Source organism: Cololabis saira, chromosome 18 (assembly GCF_033807715.1).
Source record: "Cololabis saira isolate AMF1-May2022 chromosome 18, fColSai1.1, whole genome shotgun sequence".
Lineage (NCBI taxonomy): Eukaryota > Metazoa > Chordata > Actinopteri > Beloniformes > Belonidae > Cololabis > Cololabis saira.
Genome location: NC_084604.1, coordinates 37,832,125 through 37,854,653, shown reverse-complemented (window position 1 = coordinate 37,854,653; position 22,529 = coordinate 37,832,125). Strand labels below are relative to the sequence as shown.

The following is a 22,529-nucleotide window of genomic DNA, read 5'->3' as shown; positions in this document are numbered from 1 at the left end:
CACAATAAAAGAAAATCTTCTCTCAAATGTAATTTCTCCTGCCTGGCCCTGATTCTCTTCCGTAGAGATGTGATGGAATCGTCCCCCGAGCAGACGAGAGGACGGTCGGACGGGAAACACGACTTTTGGAGCCAAGGTCCAAGATCAGCTGAAGAAAAACCATAAAAATCTTCTCTGCAGAATAAACGGTCTTCCCTCTCCGACCCGGTTGTTTTCCCACTTGGAAACTACCGTTAGAGAAGATTCCCCTCCATGAATTTAAGGTTGTTACAACTCATCGCCAGCGAATGATCCACAGAGACGTAAATTACCGTCTTTTATGGGAATCACAGGAAGGTCAAGCCAGAGGAACAAACTCATCAGTGAATCAAACTTCTGTCAGAAAACCTCCTGTAATCGTGCAGAAGGGAATTAAAAAGCCCCAAATCCCCCCGTCTTTATCTGCTAAAACGTTTCTATTAATAATCCCAATGATCATAATAAAATAAATAATAATTCTGCAGTCGTTTGAGCCAAATAAAGCTTTTATTTACAGCCCAGAAAATTCCTGCAATCATGGAAACACTTCAACAGAGTTTCTGTGGAAGATATTTCAACAACCTCAGACAGCGACATATAACTTAGTTTACAGCGCAGATATTTATTCAACAATTAAAAAAAAAAAAAGAACTAAAAAGGATTTATAAGATAAAAGTAAATAAAGAAAATGGCCAACCCTTTCCTGCTCCCGGATGATTTCACTTTGGTTTCTTTATGAGCGTATAATCATCTGTGTTAACACAACACCAAGAGGGTAAGAGGTCAGCAATGGTCTCAGAAGAGCAAGTGTCGTCTTGAAAAGGCTCGTGAAACCATTTCCAAGCGATTTATGGTTCTACAGTAAGAAAGACACGTGACTGACTGGGTCATGTGACAGGAAATGATCCCAAACACGACAGCAGATCTACGTCGGAATGATGGGAAATAAAAGAATCAAGGATCTGGAATGACCGAGAGTTCCTGCTGCTGATGAATTATGGGTAATTAGTGTTTCCCAGATATTTTATCGTCTTTATTTTCTATAAGAATAATGTCAGTGTGAAACTACAATAAGACGACTCTTATTAAGGTTTTTACAGAAAAACAATAACGTGGAGAAATGATGCAGATGCACTTTACGTTCTGGAACTATTTGACTAAAAGAAAAAGATTTAATGGCCAAAGTGCTGAAAGTGAAAAAAAAAGGGCTACTTTTCATGCAGTTAATGATATTTTTAGAAAGTCCCAATGGCAAAAATGAAAAAGGTCACATGATAATGAAACAGAATAAAACAAGACAAATCTGTGCATCTTCACCGTCAACACAAATCTTAAAAGTGAGGTTTGGTCTTCATTTAAAGCTACAGTAAAAACCTCGGACAACTAAACAATAATGAGCACAGATGAACATTAAAATACACTTAAAACGGAAAACGGAAAGAAAAAGTTCTCGATGCAACAGGAGATAGTTGGAAGACTATCAGAATATTCTGTAAATCCCTTTTATTCCCAAAATCGCATTTTGTAATAAATTTTGCCGCATTATGTAATAAGTTATTACATTTTGAGAAGATTATTACAAAATGCATGTGGCAGGGTGGAGGAGCTGCAGCCACTCAGGCTGACGGGACACAGGTGTGGCAGGGTGGAGGAGCTGCAGCCACTCAGGCTGACGGGACACAGGTGTGGCCCGTCAGCCTCTCCACCCTGCCACAATGCACTTGCAACTTTTTTATTCTCTAGAAAATGTAATAACATGGTGCATTATGTAATAACAATTGTAAAGCATAGTTTATTTGTTTGTTATCGGCCTACGTATATAATTCCAAACTTCAAATAGGCAACTACCGTATTTTCGCGACCATAAGGCGCACATAAAATTATTTTTTCTTTTTAAAAATGTGCTGCGCGCCCAATGAAACGGTGGTCTATGTGCGGCGACCCGGTGGTTTTTTTCACACATCATGCGTGGGCTAATGTGTCTGCTGGGACTGTTGTTCGGGCTTTTGCAAAAGCCGGCATTTCCGAGGCGCCGCACGGCACAGAAAGTGACTGACAGCGAGGAAATTGGGACTGGCGCAGCTGAATTAGCGGAGCTCTTTAATGCAGAAACAGAGGATGAGACTTTGAAGGGTTTGATTAATGTAAAAACTGAAATAAAATACAATCAAACTAAGTTTTGTTCCCGCTCTATTTTTAAATAAGCACACTTGTGTGCTTGTGTGTGTGTTTTGCGGCGCACGTGTGTGTTTTGCGGCGCGTGTGTGTGTTTTGCGGCGCGCGTGTGTGTTTTGCGGCGCGCGTGTGTGTTTTGCGGCGCGCGTGTGTGTTTTGCGGGGCGTGTGTGTGCAGCTCCGTGTCTGTAGACAGCGCCTTTTGGGTCAGTGCGCCGTATATGTGTGTTCTAAATCCAAAAATTACACACAAAAATGAGGGTGCGCCTTTTCACACGGTGCGCCGAATGGTCGTGAAAATACGGTAGTTATATTTGAAGTTTTATACATAGATTTATTGGGCTACATAACTCTGAGGGAAATTGCATAAAAAACAAGAAAAGTCACTCTTGTATAAATTCATTGTTAAACAAACAACAATAATATGTATTATTACATAATGCACCATGTTATTACATTTCCTAGAAAATAAAAAAAGTTGCAAGTGCATTTTATAATAATCTTCTCAAAATGCAATAACTTATTACATAATGTGGCAAAATGTATTACAAAATGCGGCTTTATGACAAAATGAAATGGAAAAAGTTATTACATTTTGGACGTTTATTACAAAATGCAGCTCAGCGAGGCTGAACCTGAACCTCCTGCAGCTCCTGGACCTCCTGCAGCTCCTGGACCTCCTGCAGCTCCTGGACCTCCTGCAGCTCCTGGACCTCCTGCAGCTCCTGGACCTCCTGCAGCTCCTGGACCTCCTGCTGCAGGAGGATACGTGAAGGTTGGACAGGAAGGTCCTCCTGGGATTGGTGGGGTGAGAACCAGAAGGTTCTACAAAGCGGGTCCAGGTTCTGGTTCTGCTCCTCAAGGCCGACCAAAAGCCTCCCGGAGGAACCGGGTTCTCCAAAAATGAATCTTTCTGCTGAAGCTCCACAGTTCTTGAGAAGTTCTGCGGCTTCAGGGAAGGTTTGCAGCCTCCAGAGAATCTCCAGAGAAGCTCCAAAGAAGCTCCAGAGAAGCTCCAGAGAATCTCCAGAGGAGCTCCAGGACTCCACAGGCCTCCTAGAGGATCTCCACGTGATTCTAGAGGAGCTCCACATGATTCTAGATTCTACAAACCCCCTGAAGCTCTGGAGAAACTTTCCTTGAGATCTAGAAGGAATCGGTTGCTCTACAGAAGCTGCCATGGAGGCAAATGGAGCTCCAGGAGAACCCTGCAGCTCCAGAGGAGCTCCAGGAGAACCCTGCAGCTCCAGGAGAACCCTGCAGCTCCAGAGGAGCTCCAGGAGAACTCTGCAGCTCCAGGAGAACCCTGCAGCTCCAGAGGAGCTCCAGGAGAACTCTGCAGCTCCAGAGGAGCTCCAGGTGAACCCTGCAGCTCCAGAGGAGCTCCAGGAGAACTCTGCAGCTCCAGAGGAGCTCCAGGAGAACTCTGCAGCTCCAGAGGAGCTCCAGGAGAACCCTGCAGCTCCAGAGGAGCTCCAGGAGAACCCTGCAGCTCCAGAGGAGCTCCAGGAGAACTCTGCAGCTCCAGAGGAGCTCCAGGAGAACTCTGCAGCTCCAGAGGAGCTCCAGGAGACACGTGGAACTTCTCTGGAGCTTTAGAGAAGAGAACCGGCTCTGGAGAACCGGCCCTGGAGGCTTGTAGCTCCTATAATGTAATAATTTCCTGAAAATGTAATACAATTTGCACTTAACTCAATTGAAAATGTAATAAAACCCAATAATGTAATAACTTCACCAATAATGTAATAAAATATCCTGACTGATATTGTAATAACATTTTTACAGATAATGTAATACCTTATTAAATTATTGGGAATTTATTACGTGCTACTCAAAGTCTGCAATTTAACCCAATAGTTATTCTGGTGTTTCAAATCCAGCGTATATAACATTCTTAGATTCTTAAAACACAAAATGTAGAACTCTGAACTGAAAATGAACATATATATTACATTATTTGTCGAGTATTACATTATCAGTTTGGAAAAATAAAAAGACCCACCTGAAAATGTAATAAATTCCCAATAATGTAATAAGGTATTAAATTATCGGGATAAATGTAATTACAATATCAGTCAGGATATTTTATTACATTATTGGTGAAGTTATTACATTATTGGATTTTATTACATTTTGGATTGAGTTAAGTTTAAATGTTATTCCATTTCCCGGCGTTATTCCGTCCAGAACTAGAGCCGGGTGCAGTTGGCGAAGCTGTCGGACATGATGATGTTCTTGTAGAAGTTGTCGGTGCGGGTGGAGCAGTAGCCCTTCACCTTGTCGATCATCTGGCTGACGGGGAGGATGGAGGACGAGTTCGGGTTGGGGTTCTGGTTCTGGTCGCCGTCCGAGGACGACAGGGACACGCACTTGGCCGGGTTCTGGCCGGAGTGGCTTTTATCTGCAGGAAAAAACACAGAAAACAAGCCGAGGTCAGAGCGGCGGAACTTCACAGGCGACCGGCCAGGATGTAATTTCCTTTCAGACGTCCCTCATATTGAAAGATTTCATGCTCCCGCTGCAGGTTGAGACTCCGTCGGGGGAACGGTTACAGTTTTAATTAAGATGGTATGTTAGCCGACAGCAAGAAAAACATGACGGCTCAGATTACACGGTGATATTTGCCCTGCATTCTTCAGAGCTGCCTACCGACCGGAGGAGAAGCAGGAATGTGCTGAGCTCCAAACAGATCCCGGGGTTCTGTGGTCGTTAGGGCTGCCACCTTTTAGAAATAGAAATAAAAGGACGCCCCGATTTCAGCAGAGCAGGCACCAAAAAAATAAGGGACATCCACAAAACTTCTAAACTGCATAGAAATGTACTTATTTTATATGAAAAAAAGTGCTTTAATAGCATTGAACTTGCATGACTGTACAGACAGACAACCATGTAGCAACTGAATTAGCCTCCTATGCTACGTATGTAACATCAGCCAAGATGTAGAATATACAGGTGAAGAATATGGTGTAAAAGTTAATTTATTTCAATAATTCAACTAGAATATGGTGTAAAGGTTAATTTATTTAAATAATTCAACTAGAATATGGTGTAAAAGTTAACTTATTTCAATAATTCAACTAGAATATGGTGTAAAAGTTAACTTATTTCAATAATTCAACTGGAATATCGTGTAAAAGTTAATTTATTTAAATAATTCAACTAGAATATGGTGTAAAAGTTAACTTATTTCAATAATTCAACTAGAATATGGTGTAAAAGTTAACTTATTTCAATAATTCAACTGGAATATGGTGTAAAAGTTAATTTATTTCAATAATTCAACTAGAATATGGTGTAAAAGTTAATTTATTTCAATAATTCAACTAGAATATGGTGTTAAAGTTAACTTATTTCAATAATTCAACTAGAATATGGTGTTAAAGTTAATTTATTTCAATAATTCAACTAGAATATGGAGTAAAAGTTAATTTATTTCAATAATTCAACTAGAATATGGTGTAAAAGTTAATTTATTTCAATAATTCAACTAGAATATTGTGTAAAAGTTAATTTATTTCAATAATTCAACTAGAATATGGTGTAAAAGTTAATTTATTTCAATAATTCAACTACAATATGGTGTAAAAATTAATTTATTTCAATAATTCAACTAGAATATGGTGTGAAAGTTAACTTATTTCAATAATTCAACTAGAATATGGTGTGAAAGTTAACTTATTTCAATAATTCAACTTAAAAGGTGAAACAAATATATTACATGTGAAGGTCAGAAAATTGGAATATATCACAAAACCTTTATTTGTTATAATTTTGAAGATTGAATTGTTTATTGATTTCTTAAAATATTCAAATTTTTGGAGATTTTTTATTTGGGGTTTTCATAAACTGTGAACCATAATCATCAAAATTATAACAAATAAAGGGTTGAAATATCTGACTTTGAATGTAGTGGGTACCATTGTTTCACCTTTAGTTGAATTTACTACGAATGAAGTTTTGCAATATATTCAAATTTTCTGAGCTTCACCGGTATATTATGACATCAATAAATAAGAGCATAATATGTGTCCGTATTGGTTCAATACGGAACGCAACTTTTAATTCCCAATTACGTAACGATTCCGTATTTCCAGGGATGGGCTGCGACGCCTAGTGGTCGTCCATCGATGAGCGGAACCGCGTTCCGATGCGGCATCGACGCGTAAACAATCCAGAAATGTGGAACCCGCAGACAACAGCACCTTTATTTACTTTTTAATTTGTAAAAATAGTTTGATAAATTCAAATTAGAAACAGTCATGTGCAAAAGTGGATTAGCTAGGTGCTAATGCTAACTCTGTTCATTTCTGCCGTGACAGAACCTGTTTTAAACTTCTTACAGTTGTAGCCTTGACGGTTTAACTAAAACCGTTAAACAACAGAGAAGGTAGTTCCTCTTATAAGTAGCTACGTAGGTTCCTACGTAGGTACTGAAAGATCCTGTGTTCGTTTGTCTGGCGAACCATAAGAAAACTAGTGGAATAGAATCAAAGCTAATACAAGCTTTTATTATATCAAGCTAGTGCTGGGCGGTATGACCAAAAATTTATATCACGGTATTTTTCAAAATTATATCGGTTTCACGGTATATCACGGTATTTATTTTTTCATGCACAACTGTGTGTTAACCACATTTTCTAATGATTTGGAAAGGAATTGCTGCAGTAAATTGTCTTAGAATGGCCTATCAAATAAATTTGATTTAGGCATGCTTTTCAAAGAAAAAAATCTTTTACAAAATTACAAGGTAGAAAATATTTATTGAACATAAAAAACTGAAATTTTTTTAATTTCCCAGCATTATGTTGTTTTGCTTCAACCTCCTGGTGAATGTTGGTAAAATTCTTAAGGGGTTAGTTTTTGGTTGGCCAACGATTTATGTTTGTGGTGCAGCCGTTACGGGAGCGGCCAGTCTATTTCCTTATATTACAACGCCGTCATTAATTGTTCGGTTTTTTCCCACTTATTCCACCGAACACCGAAAGTGGTTTTTTTGCCATTTTCGGCGGAACAATTTCGGTTACCGTGTCCAGCGGCGCTACGTTCCCAACGTTGTGTACGCTACTGTACATACTCACCGGTATTACAGTATATGAAAAATTCATATCATGAGAAAAATAAACACCGGTATTGGGTATGAACCGGTATACCGCCCAGCACTATATCAAGCACAATGTTCTTTCCGGCCGAAAGGTACATTTGACTGAGACCACAGAGGTAGGAGAGAAATGCACACGGTGGTCATCAGTCCAGTTGAATTTATACTAAAAGGGGGGTGTTCTTTACACCTGAATCTCATTGGTGGAGCAGCTACAGGGAAGACCCCACGAACGTGTCACTTCCAGCTCTACATCTCCTTTGTTCTTCTCTCACCTGGGGTGCCAACCCAGAACACAGATAAGACCCCCCAATGCTAAACCACCTGTTTCCCCCCATTGTCTCCTCTCAACAAATGGTATGTATTTGAACTGACCTCTGCATCGTAAGAAAGCAGTCGAGCCGTCTATCGAGGCTGACTCTGTGACTACATGAAAGCAGCTGCCCTATAGCTGAACTGCTGAATAGGAGATTACTTTGCATATATAAAGAAAATCACCAGCGTTAGACTCTTCGAACTTTTAACAATTTCATGAAATCCTAACAGTACGTACCTAAGAACCCAGACTGCTAGTCAACAGTCAACTAGCTAACTAATAAGCCAGACTGCTAGTCAACAGTCAACTAGCTAACTAATAAGCCAGACAGCTAGTCAACAGTCAACTAGCTAACTAATAAGCCAGACAGCTAGTCAACAGTCGAATAGATATGTAGGAACCAAGGCAGCTAGTCAACAGTCTAACTAATAAACAAGACTGTTGGTCAACAGTCGAATAGATACATAGGAACCAAGACAGCTAGTCAACAGTCAACTAGCTAACTAATAAGCCAGACAGCTAGTCAACAGTCAACTAGCTAACTAATAAGCCAGACAGCTAGTCAACAGTCAACTAGCTAACTAATAAGCCAGACAGCTAGTCAACAGTCGAATAGATATGTAGGAACCAAGGCAGCTAGTCAACAGTCAACTAGCTAACTAATAAGCCAGACAGCTAGTCAACAGTCAACTAGCTAACTAATAAGCCAGACAGCTAGTCAACAGTCAACTAGCTAACTAATAAGCCAGACAGCTAGTCAACAGTCGAATAGATATGTAGGAACCAAGGCAGCTAGTCAACAGTCTAACTAATAAACAAGACTGTTGGTCAACAGTCAACTAGCTAACTAATAGGGATGCACCGAAATGAAAATTTGTGGCCGAAACCGAAACCGAAAATAATAATAAACACTTGGCCGAATACCGAACAATACCGAACATGGTTCTTCAGCAGTTTTTCATTTATTTTGCCAATTTTTTCAATAAATTTGATTTAGGCTTTTCAAAGAAAAAAATCTTTTACAAAATTACAAGGTAGAAAATATTTATTGAACATAAAAAACTGAACATTTTTTAATTTCCAGCATTATGTTGTTTTGGTTCCACCTCCTGGTGAATGTTGGTAAAATTCTTATGTGGTTACTTTTTGGTTGGCCAACGATTTATGTTTGTGGTGGAACAGTTACGGAGCGGCCAGTCTATTTCCTTATATTACAACGCCGTTATTAATTTTTTGCCATTTTCGGCCGAACAATTTCGGTTACCGAACAATCGGTGCATCACTACTAACTAACAAGCCAGACAGCTAGTCAACAGTCGAATTGATACGTAGGAACCAAGACAGCTAGTCAGTCTAACAGTCTAACTAATAAACAAGACAGCTAGTCAACAGTCGACTAGCTAACTAATAATCCAGACTGCTGGTCAACAGTCGAATACGTAGGAACCAAGACTGGCAGTCAACAGTCAACTAGCTACCCAGGAACCCAGACCACTAGTTAACAGTCAACTATACGTAGGAACCAAGACAGCTAGTCAACAGTCGACTAGCTAACTAATAACCCAGACTGCTAGTCAACAGTCAACTAGATACATAGTAAACAAGACAGCTAGTCAACAAGCTAACTAATAACCAAGACTGCTAGTCAACAAGCTAACTAATAATCCAGACTTCTAGTCAACAGTCGAATACGTAAATGGTAAATGGCTTACACTTATATAGCGCTTTCCAGCTGTACTCCTACAGCCCCAAAGAGCTTTACACTGCAAACATTCACGCACACATTCACACACCGGTTGTCGGCGGAGCTGCCGTACAACGGCGCTGGCCTGACAACCGGGAGCAACTGGGGATTCAGTGTCTTGCCCAAGGACACTTTGGTGGACACAGGAGGAACTAGGGTTGGAACCACTGACCTTCAGGTTCATGGGAGAACGCTCTACCAACTGAGCCACCTACCCCTTATCCTACGTAGGAACCAAGACAGCTAATCAACAAGCTAACTAATAAACAGAATTATTTCAAATCAATAAATCAAAAGAAGCTTCTTGAAGTGATCAGATCCAATCGTAACTGCGGTGTGGAACCGGAGGAGCCTCACGCCGCGGTGCCGTTAGCACCCGGAGGGATTCGGTTGGGCCTCAGCTCCGGAGCTGTTTTGTTAAAACCTCAGAGGAGACGGGGGGTGTTTGGACGGGCGGTTGGTGCACGATCAGCGTTCAGGTACCGAGCTCCGACCTCCGACCCCGGCAGGAGCCGCCAGTAAAAACACAGAGAAGGTGTTTAAATTCCTGTGAAAACTCGACTCGTTTTAGCTGAAATACGTCCAAAGACCTGAGAGACGCGGCGCGAACCGCTAATAGAACCCATGAATCAACCCAAAACACAAGATTAATGCGGTTTAGCGTACGTGGGGGTCGCGGTGTAAAAACATCTTAGGCTCAAATCAAACCCCCGGACACACGGCTGTTGGTTTAACTCTCGTTTCATCAAACCACGTCAGACGCTGCCGATACGCTACGCCCTGGATTTGGTTTGGAGCTTCACTCATGTTCTCAATCTGTTTGCTCAGGTTTAGGGAGGAATAACAGCTTTAAATAATTCACTTTAAATACAAACTTGGTTGGTTTGTCGGCTCCTTCACAACCCACAATGCACCGCTGGGCTGTCTACAGAAACATGTTTAGCTCTAAAAGGACAAAAGGGCATCGAACCTCCTACGAACTACAAACAAAACATTTTGCATTTCAAACAGTGGAGTCAGAATATGGAACAGACTGAGTAAAGAGCTGAAACTGTCCAAGCATCTACAGGTTCAAAAGAAAATACAAAGAAAAGATTTTTGCCAAATACAGGGAAGAGGAGACATGAGGTAGTGATTGTATGAGGATTCATCATAATGTACGTATATAAAATGGTATATATAATAATGATTAGGAACTTTTTAGGAGCCCCTGAGGAATTGTTGAGGAACCGCTGAGGAACCCGCTGAGGAACAGCTGAGGAACAGCTGAGGAACAACTGAGGAACAACTGAGGAACAACTGAGGAACAACTGAGGAACAGCTGAGGAACAGCTGAGGAACAACTGAGGAACAACTGAGGAACAGCTGAGGAACAACTGAGGAACAACTGAGGAACAACTGAGGAACAACTGAGGAACAACTGAGGAACAGCTGAGGAACAATTGAGGAACAACTGAGGAACCGCTGAGGAACAACTGAGGAACAGCTGAGGAACAGCTGAGGAACAATTGAGGAACAATTGAGGAACAACTGAGGAACCGCTGAGGAACAACTGAGGAACAACTGAGGAACTGCTGAGGAACAACAGAGGAACAACTGAGGAACAGCAGAGGAACAACTGAGGAACAGCTGAGGAACAACTGGGGAACCGCTGAGGAACAACTGAGGAACAACTGAGGAACAGCTGAGGAACAACTGAGGAACAACTAAGGAACAACTAAGGAACAACTGAGGAACAACTGAGGAACAACTGAGGAACAACTGAGGAACAGCTGAGGAACAGCTGAGGAACAACTGAGGAACAGCTGAGGAACAGCTGAGGAACAGCTGAGGAACAACTGAGGAACAACTGAGGAACAACTGAGGAACAACTGAGGAACAACTGAGGAACAGCTGAGGAACAACTGAGGAACAACTGAGGAACAACTGAGGAACAACTGAGGAACAACTGAGGAACAGCTGAGGAACAACTGAGGAACAACTGAGGAACAACTGAGGAACAACTGAGGAACAACTGAGGAACAGCTGAGGAACAACTGAGGAACAACTGAGGAACAACTGAGGAACAACTGAGGAACAGCAGAGGAACAACTGAGGAACAGCTGAGGAACAACTGAGGAACAACTGAGGAACAGCTGAGGAACAACTGAGGAACAGCTGAGGAACAGCTGAGGAACAACTGAGGAACAACTGAGGAACAACTGAGGAACAGCTGAGGAACAACTGAGGAACCGCTGAGGAACAACTGAGGAACAAGTGAGGAACAAGTGAGGAACAACTGAGCAACCACATGAATAAAGACCCAATCAATCAAACTGAATCCTGGTTCATGCGTCTCAATAAGGGTTTTGGGTCCCGGTTTTAGGTTCCAAGTCTGTGGTGCCGCTCGGTTTGAGACGTCCTCGTCCTACCGGAGGAACCGCTGCGGAGTTCCACGGCGCCAGAGTCATTTGCTCCGCTTGGGACCTGTTTGGGACCCGTTTGGGACCCGTTTGGGACCCGTTCTAGGGTTTATCTCACGCGGTTGGACGTGTTGGACCTGAGGACGCGTCCTCGTCTTCCGTGGAAACATTCTCGCGGGATGTTTTGCAGATATATTTGTACTTGTTCGATGTTTCCTGTGAAATCCGAGCCCCTTCCTGGACGATAGTTCCAGCGCCAACTTTCCTTCTCATTGTGGCTTTTTTGGAACCAAGTCTTGAGGTTTTCCAGATTCCTCACTATTAAACTATACTTATATATGTACATATATGTACCATTAAATGCATTAAACGTCTCCTGCCAAATGGGCCCCACATGGAAAGCTTTGGAGGTTTCACGGTGACCTGTACAGACTTTGAGAGGGATCTTCAGGGGCTTAAGGGGGTCCAGGTGGGAGGAACCCAGCTCAGCCGTTTTTAAGCTCATGTCCATGTAGTTGTTGCATTGTGTTCATTATGTCTTCAGATTGATAGCTTTGTGGTTTTCTTTTGTTCAGACAAGGATCCGAGTTTTTACCTTCAAACTTTACTGACTGCGATTCAATGCAGTCAATAACCCTTTTAAAACCTGAATATTGGCAATAACCTGAATTTGCACGGCCATGTAAACACCAATAACCCCTTTGAATAACCCGAATTTGCTCATATTCTGGTTTTTAAAAACCCGAATATGAGCCCTGGGTTACTCCTTTTAAAACTGAATATTGGGTCATGTAAACGCCTAACGGAATATCCCCATCAAACAGAACAGGAATTTGTTTTCTGCATGCTCTGTTCACAAGGAATCCTGGTCTTTTGAGTCCAGGAAGTTCTTATAAACACGGAGAAACCAAGACCAGGAGGAGACTAATCACTTCATAAATGTAATGAAGGATATGAACATTTCTGCATTTGTAGACGGTTTGACGATGTATGTTTTATCGCATGATTGACAGGGTATTTCATGTATTATGTTGCATTTTTTGTTGTAATCTGTTTTGTCCTTTGGGTGCACTAACATCCGTCTGAGTTTTTTCTGTGGTTTGACCGGTGTGTTGATATTGTGTTTGCGCATGGCTTACGCATACGGTAGAGTCACTGTCCCTCTGTTCTCCGTCTCGTTGGTGGTTCTTTTTCTCCTTCTTTGGTTCCGTTTCTTTCCTCCTGACTTGTTCTGCTCCTTTTTTTATGGCCCATTGTGGGTATTGACATGCTTTTAATGCTTGTTGGATATGTTTCTCCTCCATTGCTCTGTCCTCCGGGTCCGTGATTATTGTCGCGCGTTCGTCTAACGTTCCGATGACTGAAATCTTGTGAGCTGTGGGGTGTTCCGATGTCCATAATAAATATTGATCAGTGTGGGTGGGTTTCCTGTGGATTTTTATTTTGATATCTCCGCTGTCTGTGTGGTGTATTTTTATGTCCAGGAAAGTATGGTGGCCGAGACCCGCCATTGCTGAAAATTAAAGAAACTCTGCAAACAAAAAGAAAAGCCGCCGCAAATAAAATAAACGCTTAGTAAATAAAATAAACGCTGCAAACAAAAAGAAACGCTGCTACAAATAAAAGAAACGCTGAAAATATAAAGAAACGCCGCTGTAAATAAAATAAAAAAAACTCCGCAAATAAAAAAGCCACAACGGAAGTGAATTACCGGGGACTATTTTTGACGATGCACCGGTGTTGCACATTAAAAATTACACGTAGCGACGTTGAACACTAAGCTTTTCACTTATTTTCTCTTTGGTTGTTCTTCTTATTCCTCGCTCTTCTTATTTCTTCCTTTTCACTTACGTCCTCTTCTTCTTCTTCTTCTCCTCTCACGTAAAAAACACTGGTGCATCAGCAAAAATAGTCCCTGGTAATTCAATTCCGTTGTGGCTTTTTTATTTGCGTCGTTTCTTTTTTAATTTGCAGCGGCGTTTCTTTATATTTGCAGTGTTTCTTTTATTTGCAGCGGCGTTTGTTTTATTTGCAGTGGGGTTTCTTTATATTTGCAGTGTTTCTTTTATTTGCAGCTGCGTTTGTTTTATTTGCAGCGGCGTTTCTTTATATTTGCAGTGTTTCTTTTATTTGCAGCGGCATTTGTTTTATTTGCAGTGGGGTTTCTTTATATTTGCAGTGTTTCTTTTATTTGTAGCAGTGTTTGTTTTATTTGCAGCGGGGTTTCTTTATATTTGCAGTGTTTCTTTTATTTGCAGCGTTTCTTTTATTTGCAGCGGCGTTTGTTTTATTTGCAGTGGGGTTTCTTTATATTTGCAGTGTTTCTTTTATTTGCAGCGGCATTTGTTTTATTTGCAGTGGGGTTTCTTTATATTTGCAGTGTTTCTTTTATTTGCAGCAGCGTTTGTTTTATTTGCAGCGGGGTTTCTTTATATTTGCAGTGTTTCTTTTATTTGCAGCGTTTCTTTTATTTGCAGCGGCGTTTGTTTTATTTGCAGTGGGGTTTCTTTATATTTGCAGTGTTTCTTTTATTTGCAGCGGCATTTGTTTTATTTGCAGTGGGGTTTCTTTATATTTGCAGTGTTTCTTTTATTTGCAGCAGCGTTTGTTTTATTTGCAGCGGGGTTTCTTTATATTTGCAGTGTTTCTTTTACTTGCAGCGGCATTTGTTTTATTTGCAGTGGGGTTTCTTTATATTTGCAGTGTTTCTTTTATTTGCAGCAGCGTTTGTTTTATTTGCAGCGGGGTTTCTTTATATTTGCAGTGTTTCTTTTATTTGCAGCGGCGTTTGTTTTATTTGCAGCAGGGTTTTCTTTATATTTGCAGCGTTTCTTTTATTTGCAAAGCGTTTCTTTTATTTGCAGCAGCGTTTGTTTTATTTGCAGCAGGGTTTCTTTATATTTGCACTGTTTCTTTTATTTGCAGCAGCGTTTGTTTTATTTGCAGCGGGGTTTCTTTATATTTGCAGCGTTTCTTTTATTTGCAGCGTTTCTTTTATTTGCAGCGGCGTTTGTTTTATTTGCAGCGGGGTTTCTTTATATTTGCAGCGTTTCTTTTATTTGCAGCGGCATTTGTTTTATTTGCAGTGGGGTTTCTTTATATTTGCAGTGTTTCTTTTATTTGCAGCAGCGTTTGTTTTATTTGCAGCGGGGTTTCTTTATATTTGCAGTGTTTCTTTTATTTGCAGCGGCATTTGTTTTATTTGCAGTGGGGTTTCTTTATATGTGCAGTGTTTCTTTTATTTGCAGCAGCGTTTGTTTTATTTGCAGCGGGGTTTCTTTATATTTGCAGCGTTTCTTTTATTTACAGCAGCGTTTGTTTTATTTGCAACGGGGTTTCTTTATATTTGCAGTGTTTCTTTTATTTGCAGCGGCGTTTGTTTTATTTGCAGCAGGGTTTTCTTTATATTTGCATCGTTTCTTTTATTTGCAAAGCGTTTATTTTATTTGCCGCTGCGTTTCTTTTTATTTGCAGCGTTTCTTTAATTTGCAAAGCGTTTATTTTATTTGCAGCGGCGTTTCTTTTTATTTGCAGCGTTTCTTTAATTTTCAGCAATGGCGGGTCTCGGCCCCCGTAGGAAAGCGATGGTGTTGTCGGTCTCTTCTTCATGGGTGAATTGTTTGCTTCCGGTGGTGTCTATTGCGTTGAGGTGAGCTGTAAGTTGCTGCGTTTGACAGGTTTTTATTTTTTCCAGGATGTCGTCCTCGTACCTTTTCCCCAGCGTGGATTTGAAGGTAAGAACTCGGATCCTTGTCTGAACAAAAGAAAAGCCCATAGTCATGTCCACGTAGCTCACCTGCCTCCTCCACGGGTCCATGTATCTGGTCCTCACAGACCCCCAGATGGGATCCATGATGCTGAGATGAAATGGGGGTGGGACCCTCAGAGATGTCCATCATCCCGCCAACGTCCCCCCAACACCTGGTCTCCATCAGACTCCGCCGCCGCTCTCTGACCCCGCAGGAATTAAGTGCTTTCAGCTTCTCCTACTTTGGCTTTTCCCTTTTTTTTCCTGGACATTTTTTGGACCAGACCCAGTGCCCTTGTCTCAGAGTCCACATGTGCGAGCGCCAGCAATGCCACAGATAGACAAAATACTGGCACACGTGTTTTAACGAAGAATTTAGAAAGTCAAAAAGGACTTTTGGACGTCCATGAATCCACCTAGGTCCAGGTCTGGACTTGGACCAGGTCGTCCCAGAACCGGGACTCTTTTATTCTCCATCAGTCTGATGTAGATCTGTCACATGACCTGTTTCAGTTCCTGTGACAGCATTAAACTCCAGACCATCATGCGTCCACCGCCGTGCTGGACAGTGGCTCTGATTCTGCTTGGGTCCAGATCTTCGGGTCCTGACCTTGGTGTTTGATCTTGGTGTCTGATCTTGTGGCCCTTTTTCCACTAGTACCTACTCAGCGCTTCTACTCGACTCGCCCCCATCTTGCGCTTCTCCACTACGGTCCGAGACGGGTAAAGGCTGTAGCCAAGCAAATTTTTGCTTGTTACTGTTCTTCTCTGATATTTATATAAAATAAAAATGTCTTTACTACTATATATGTAAACCTTATTGGTCCTCCTTTTCTGGTTTAGTTTTGCTTTTGTTAGTTTGCTTTTTTTATTGTATCAATTTTAGGTAGCTTTATTTCTTTTCTTTTTTTTAGACCAAAAAGGTTTAGGCTGAAGCCTCATGGCTAATTTTGCCTATTCTTTTCAACAAACTACACAACGAACAAAACAAATAAAATGAACAAAGAAGAGAAGAAAATAAATGTGGTCACTCACGATCAAGATCATTTATATTAGTGTTCTATATTCATCTATTATTTTAGAGTTATAATTTTTTTTTAATTTGTAAATTGAGCTACTTTTTTTTAGTTCCTCGTCCAGGCGGTTCCACAGTTTCACCTTCGACACTGAAACACCTTGATATTTTATGTGTTCTTGGCCATTTCTGCTCAAAAATGCCCCATACAGGACTGTCTCAGAAAATTTGAATATTGTGATAAAGTTCTTTATTTTCTGTAATGCAATTAAAAAAACAAAAAAGTCATACATTCTGGATTCATTACAAATCTACTGAAATATTACAAGCCTTTTATTATTTTAATATTGCTGATTATGGTTTACAGCTTAAGATTAAGATTCCCAGAATATTGTAATTTTTTGAGATAGGATATTTGAGTTTTCTTTTTTTGAGTAGAAATATTGGATTTATATTTGTTTGATAGTTGTTCCCCCATACTTCCACACAGTAACTGATGTGTGGAAGTACGAGGGAACAACACAGTAGATACAGTGAGTTCTGGTCCAAATTTGCTTTCATTTTGTACAGTACAGCTATTGTTTTGGATCATTTTGATCTTAAGTTATTTATGTGAGGTTTCCAGTTTAGTTTGCTGTCAGTTATGATGCCTAGAAGAAGAAGAAGGTACTTAGCACCGCCCAGATGTTTTCTTTCCCCCCCGGCGTTATTTTCATGCTGAATACGTAATGCCTGGAGTTCCCACCTGTCTCCTATTATGTTTTGACTCCCATGATCCCCCGGGGTGGGGAGCCCGTCAGCATTAATGCATACCTGAGCGCCGCCCGCCCGCCCGCCCGCCACCGCCCGCCAAACCGCTGAGGTTTACGTTGTTGGAGCCGCGCCGAGGGACCCGCGCCAGACCAATCAGACGCCAGCGTTTGGGGTGCCAGATCAAACACGAGCGAGGCGAAGCGACCAGGAGCGAGACACGGAAACCTGGCAGTAATTAAGTGTCTAAAATCACGGCATCAGCCGCCGGCTCCGCCGCTACGCGTCTCCTGAATCAATCACGCTGGCTGGCGTGGGCCGCAGTCACGACTTCCGCTCCCATGATGCACCTGGCCTCGACTTCTGCTCCCATGATGCACCGGGCCTCGACCTTCCCTATCCCATGATGCACCTGGCCTCCACTCAGGTCAGCTCTCACCTGAGAACCTGCAGCTACTGGTCCATGAGCCCGGATCTTTCTGACCCCCCAATGCTCCTCTGATCTGCTGCAGCTTTTCATCTTCATCATCACAATCTCCATCATCTCTAGGTAGTGTAAACTCTAGTCAGTGTTGCCAACTTAGCGACTTTGTCGCTAGATTTAGCGACTTTTCAGACCCCTATAGCCACTTTTTTTCAAAAAAGCGACTAGCGACAAATCTAGCGACTTTGTCTGGTGTTATTGGAGACTTATCTGGTGGGCAGAGCAGAGAGGAGAGGAGACCCTCACCACTCCGCGTCCAGACTGCAAATGAAATGCTCTTGCCCAAAGCCGCCGCTGGCTTGCAGAGCGGGATGTAAATGTAAACGTTTCTTTTTTCTTTTGGGTCACTTTGCCGGTCCCAAGCCCGGATAAAGGAGGAGGGTTGGTTGTAGAGCTAGCAATTTCACCCTACATAACAATCTTTTGATTAAATTTGCTGTTATAACATTTAACAATAAAGGACAAAACTGATGTGTGTAATGTGGATCTAGACAAAGCATTAAAATCATTAAATGTTGTTAATGTTGACTTGAAATTTTTTTGGAAATGTTTAGTTCTAAACATATTTAGGGTGTTTTTTACTCACTTTTGTCTCTCCCACGACGTTATTCCTCTCCTACAGCGTCCATTACAGTTATATGCAAATTGCCAATTATGCAAATTAGGCGATGACGTCATTTAGCGACTTCTAGCGACTTTTGGGACAGACAATAGCGACTTTCCTTACTGAGGAGTTGGCAACACTGACTCTCTTCTCCATTACCATTTTTATTTATTATAAATATCTCATAACTATCATTTTTGTCCATCGTTCCTGTAGTTTCCTGTGCCGGCCCCCCTTTTTTCTCTTTTGTGCATGTTTGCAGGCTGGAGCTTCAGGAGCTGCATGCCCCCCCCACCCCTCTAGTCATCCCGTTGCTGCTTCCACCTGCCTGCTGTGCTGCTGACGTCCCTGACCCCCCAGTCTGGCCTTCGGCAGGAGGGTCCCCCCTTATGATCCAGGTCCTGGTCCAGGTTTCTTCCTCCTAAAGGGGAGTTTTTCTTGCCACTGTTTGGCTTAAGGCCTTTCTCCCACTAGGGGAGACCCGGACCAGGGTTAAGGGCTCCAAGAGCCGGTTCTGGACCCGGTCCAGGCTACTGCTTTCCTGCCAGATCCAGAGATAAACGCGGGACGCATTAGTTTGTGGTCTAGAGACGCGGGACAGACGTCTCTGGGGTCCTGAATAAAAGATGAGCAATCAGCCGCCGGGAGGTTTCTCTGCAGCTGAGAAAATAAAACCCTCCGGCTGCTGCTCAGACCTGGACCTGGACCTGGACCTGGACCAGGACCAGGACCTGGACCTGCAGTTTTTCCACTAGCACCTACTACTACCTACAAAAAGCTGAGCCAAAAGTTGCACGAAGCAGGATTTGTAGGAACACCAGACCAGATCAAGCTCTGCTGGAAGACGCTGGAAAAGGCGACTTCTACTGGGCTGTTGATTATCCTCCGTGCTGCTGTTATTGTTGTTGTTTTGGATTTGGATACAGGAAGAAGAAGCAGAAATGAGGGGAATTGCGTCATGACGTTCTCCGTAGTCGCTGGTTTGATCCAGATATCCCAAATGATTAATCACCATGGATACAGGGATAACCCTGTTAGCTCACGCATGGAAACTAAACTTAAAACATTTCTGTTTAGTAAAGCCTATAGTTAGTGTTTAGTAAACCTCTAGCTGGTGTTGGTAAATCTCTAGGTAGTGTAAACTCTAGTGTGTCAGAGTCGCTCCTGTAGTTTCTTGTGCTGCCCCCCCCTTTCTCTTCTCTTTTTTCTTGGTGCAGCATCCTCTGCCGGTGGCGAAGAGCATCTCTGAATGCAAAACACCGGATCCTGCAGTGTGGGAGTGAGAGGGGCAGGGTAACGGCCCCTTTTGGGCGGGGGAGAGGTTTGTCCGTCAAGGTTTCTTCCTCCTAAAGGGGAGTTTTTCTTGCCACTGTTTGGCTTAAGGTTTTTCTCCCACTAGGGGAGTTTTTACCTGCCATTGTTTATGTAATAATTGCTCGGGGGTTTATGTTCATGTTCTGGGTCTCTGGAAAGCGTCTAAAGACAACTGTTGTATTAGACGCTATATAAATAAAATTGAATTGAATTGAAACAGATTATTTCCAATGTTTCAGTAACTGGAATATTGACCGTAACCTCAATTTTGACTGCATGTAAACGTAGTCACTCCAATACGTCACAGCAGCTTCACTCCAACCTCCTACTTCTGCTCCAGGCGCTGGATTGTTATGGAAAAGAAACCAGGCCGAGCTGAGATGAGCTGTGCAGGTGCCAGAGCAGGGGTCGGCAACCCACGGCTCTTTAGCGCCGCCCTAGTGGCTCCTGGAGCTTTTTCAAAAATGTTGGACCTTTTTTTTCTTCTTTTTTTTCTTTTTTTTCTTCTCTTTTCTCTTTTTTTCTTTTGCTTTTTAATTTCGACTTTTTTCTTAACATTTCGACTTTTTTCTCGACATTTCGACTTTTTTCTCGAATGGAGTGGAAGATTTTTTCTTTATTGTGCATTCGAGAAAAAAGTCAAAATATCAAGAAAAAAGTCGAAATGTTGAGAAAAAAGTCGAAATGTTGAGAATAAAGTCGAAATTTCGCATTTTTTCCTCAACATTTCAACTTTTTTCTCGAGATTGTACTTCAACATTAATCTCGAAATTTCGACTTTTTTCTCAGCATATTTACTTTTTTCCCAAACTGCATAATGAAAAAAAATCTTCCCCCAGTTCTAACTAATATAGAAACATGCAGCATGTGTTTCTTCATTCTAATTCTGATACAAGACTTTTCATTTTTTGCGGCTCCAGACATATTTGTTTTTTGTGTTTTTGGTCCAATATGGCTCTAAAACATTTTTTAGATAGCCGACCCCTGGGCTAGTAGGTGCTAATAGGTGCTAGTAGGTGCTAGTGGGTGCTAGTGTTAAAGGGCCATAACGGCTCTCACATCCCTGAATGAGTGGGTGGTGCACACGCCTCCACGACCCGTCTGAAGTTTAGTAAGTTTACAGCAGGAACACACATATTTACAGTCTGATACGGTTGAATTATTGTTCATCCAGCGTTCGTTATCTCCATCACTTGATTTGATCTTCCGTCCTGATAACGTCTCAGAGACGAACAATGGGCTTCTTTGTGGGATGAAATATTTAAAGTGATGAGTGAATCTGTAGCTGCGGGGCAGGTAAACGTCGGTACACGCAGCTCGGCGCAGGGACGGGGCCGCGCTAGCGCCGTAAATCTGCCGCGGGGCCTAAACTTCCCTCACAATCTGCAGATTCCCTGGAGGATTCGCAGCCCAGGAATTTGTTGACGACCTCCGTCTAGAGAGCACATGTTTCCCCACAAGCAGCTCCGAGCAGCGCAGACGCCCCGGCGTTCTGTCAGTCCATGCTAGCAAATCCACGCTACCCGTCCACAACTGCTACTTTGTGGTTCTTCACACTCGATCTTCAAAGTTTGATTGCCCATCATTTCTTGCATCCCTTCAGTCCACGCTGAAAAGTATTGTGATTTTAGATTTTGCCCCCTACGGAAAAGTATCAGGGCCGTGCAGGAGAAAAAATATCTTTAGTCATACAAGCTTCCACTGCAGCCTGAACGTGCACAAAGGTGGAGGACTGTTCATCGCTGCTTGCAGCTTTAATTCTAACGTTTTTTTTATTGTGCACTTCGAGAAAAAAGTCGAAATGTCGAGAAAAAAGTCGAAATGTTGAGAATAAAGTCGAAATTTCGCCTTTTTTCTCAACATTTCAACTTTATTCACGAAATTTTGACTTTTTTCCTCGACATTTCGACTTTTTTCTCGACATTTCGACTTTTTCCTCGACATTTCGACTTTTTTCTCGACATTTCGACTTTATTCTCAACATTTTGACTTTTTTCTCAACATTTCGACTTTTTTCTCGACATTTTGACTTTTTTCTCAACATTTCGACTTTTTTCTCGACATTTTGACGTTTTTCTCGACATTTCGACTTTTTTCTCGACATTTTGACTTTTTTCTCAACATTTTGACTTTTTTCTCATCATTTCGACTTTTTTCTCGACATTTTGACTTTTTTCTCGACATTTCGACTTTTTTCTCGACATTTTGATGTTTTTCTCGACATTTCGACTTTTTTCTTGACATTTCGACTTTTTTCTCAACATTTTTTACTTTTTTCCCGACATTTCGACTTTTTTCTCAACATTTTGACTTTTTTCTCGACATTTTCGACATTTTTTCTCGACATTTTGGACTTCTTTCTTGACATTTTCGACTTTTTTCTCGACATTTCGACTTTTTTCTCGACATTTTGGACTTCTTTCTTGACATTTTCGACTTTTTTTTCGACATTTCAACTTTTTTCTCGAAGTGCATGATGAAAAAAACCAGATGAAAATGCTGGTCATGTGACGATAACGATAATTAAATATATAATGCAATATCATCGGCGAATAAAAAACAGACTAAAATATAGATTACAAAATAAAAACTCTTTCGTTGACCAAAACGAGACGAAATGTTCCACCAAAAATCTTGAATATCCATGTTTTTAACTATCTCAAGAAGAGACAAATCTTTGTATCCACTTTCCGACATAAACGTGGAAAAGAAAACCCAATGTGTCGTGGAAAAAGAAAAAGATAAAAATACATATGTTGTACACTCAAATGAGTCTTCTGTATCTGGAATTAATGTATTCTTGAGTCTATAAGGTAACAATATTATTTATTATTAAAGCTGCAAGCAGTGATGAACGGTCCT

The 22,529-nt window shown here is 41.6% G+C and overlaps 1 protein-coding gene across 5 annotated transcripts in view; it reads right to left on the bottom strand.

Annotated features, from left to right (window-relative positions):
* Positions 1-506: 506 nt before the first annotated feature.
* Positions 507-22,529, bottom strand: part of adgrg6 (adhesion G protein-coupled receptor G6) — a 194,312-nt gene continuing 172,289 nt past the window's right edge. For 3 of the 5 annotated variants that reach the window (XM_061746280.1, XM_061746285.1, XM_061746284.1), the window contains one exon: positions 507-4,593. In XM_061746280.1, the coding sequence (XP_061602264.1) occupies positions 4,382-4,593 (212 nt within the window). In that variant the 3' untranslated portion in view covers positions 507-4,381. The remainder of the gene's footprint in view (positions 4,594-22,529) is intronic. The other 2 variants (XM_061746281.1, XM_061746283.1) reach the window with 2 other exon arrangements.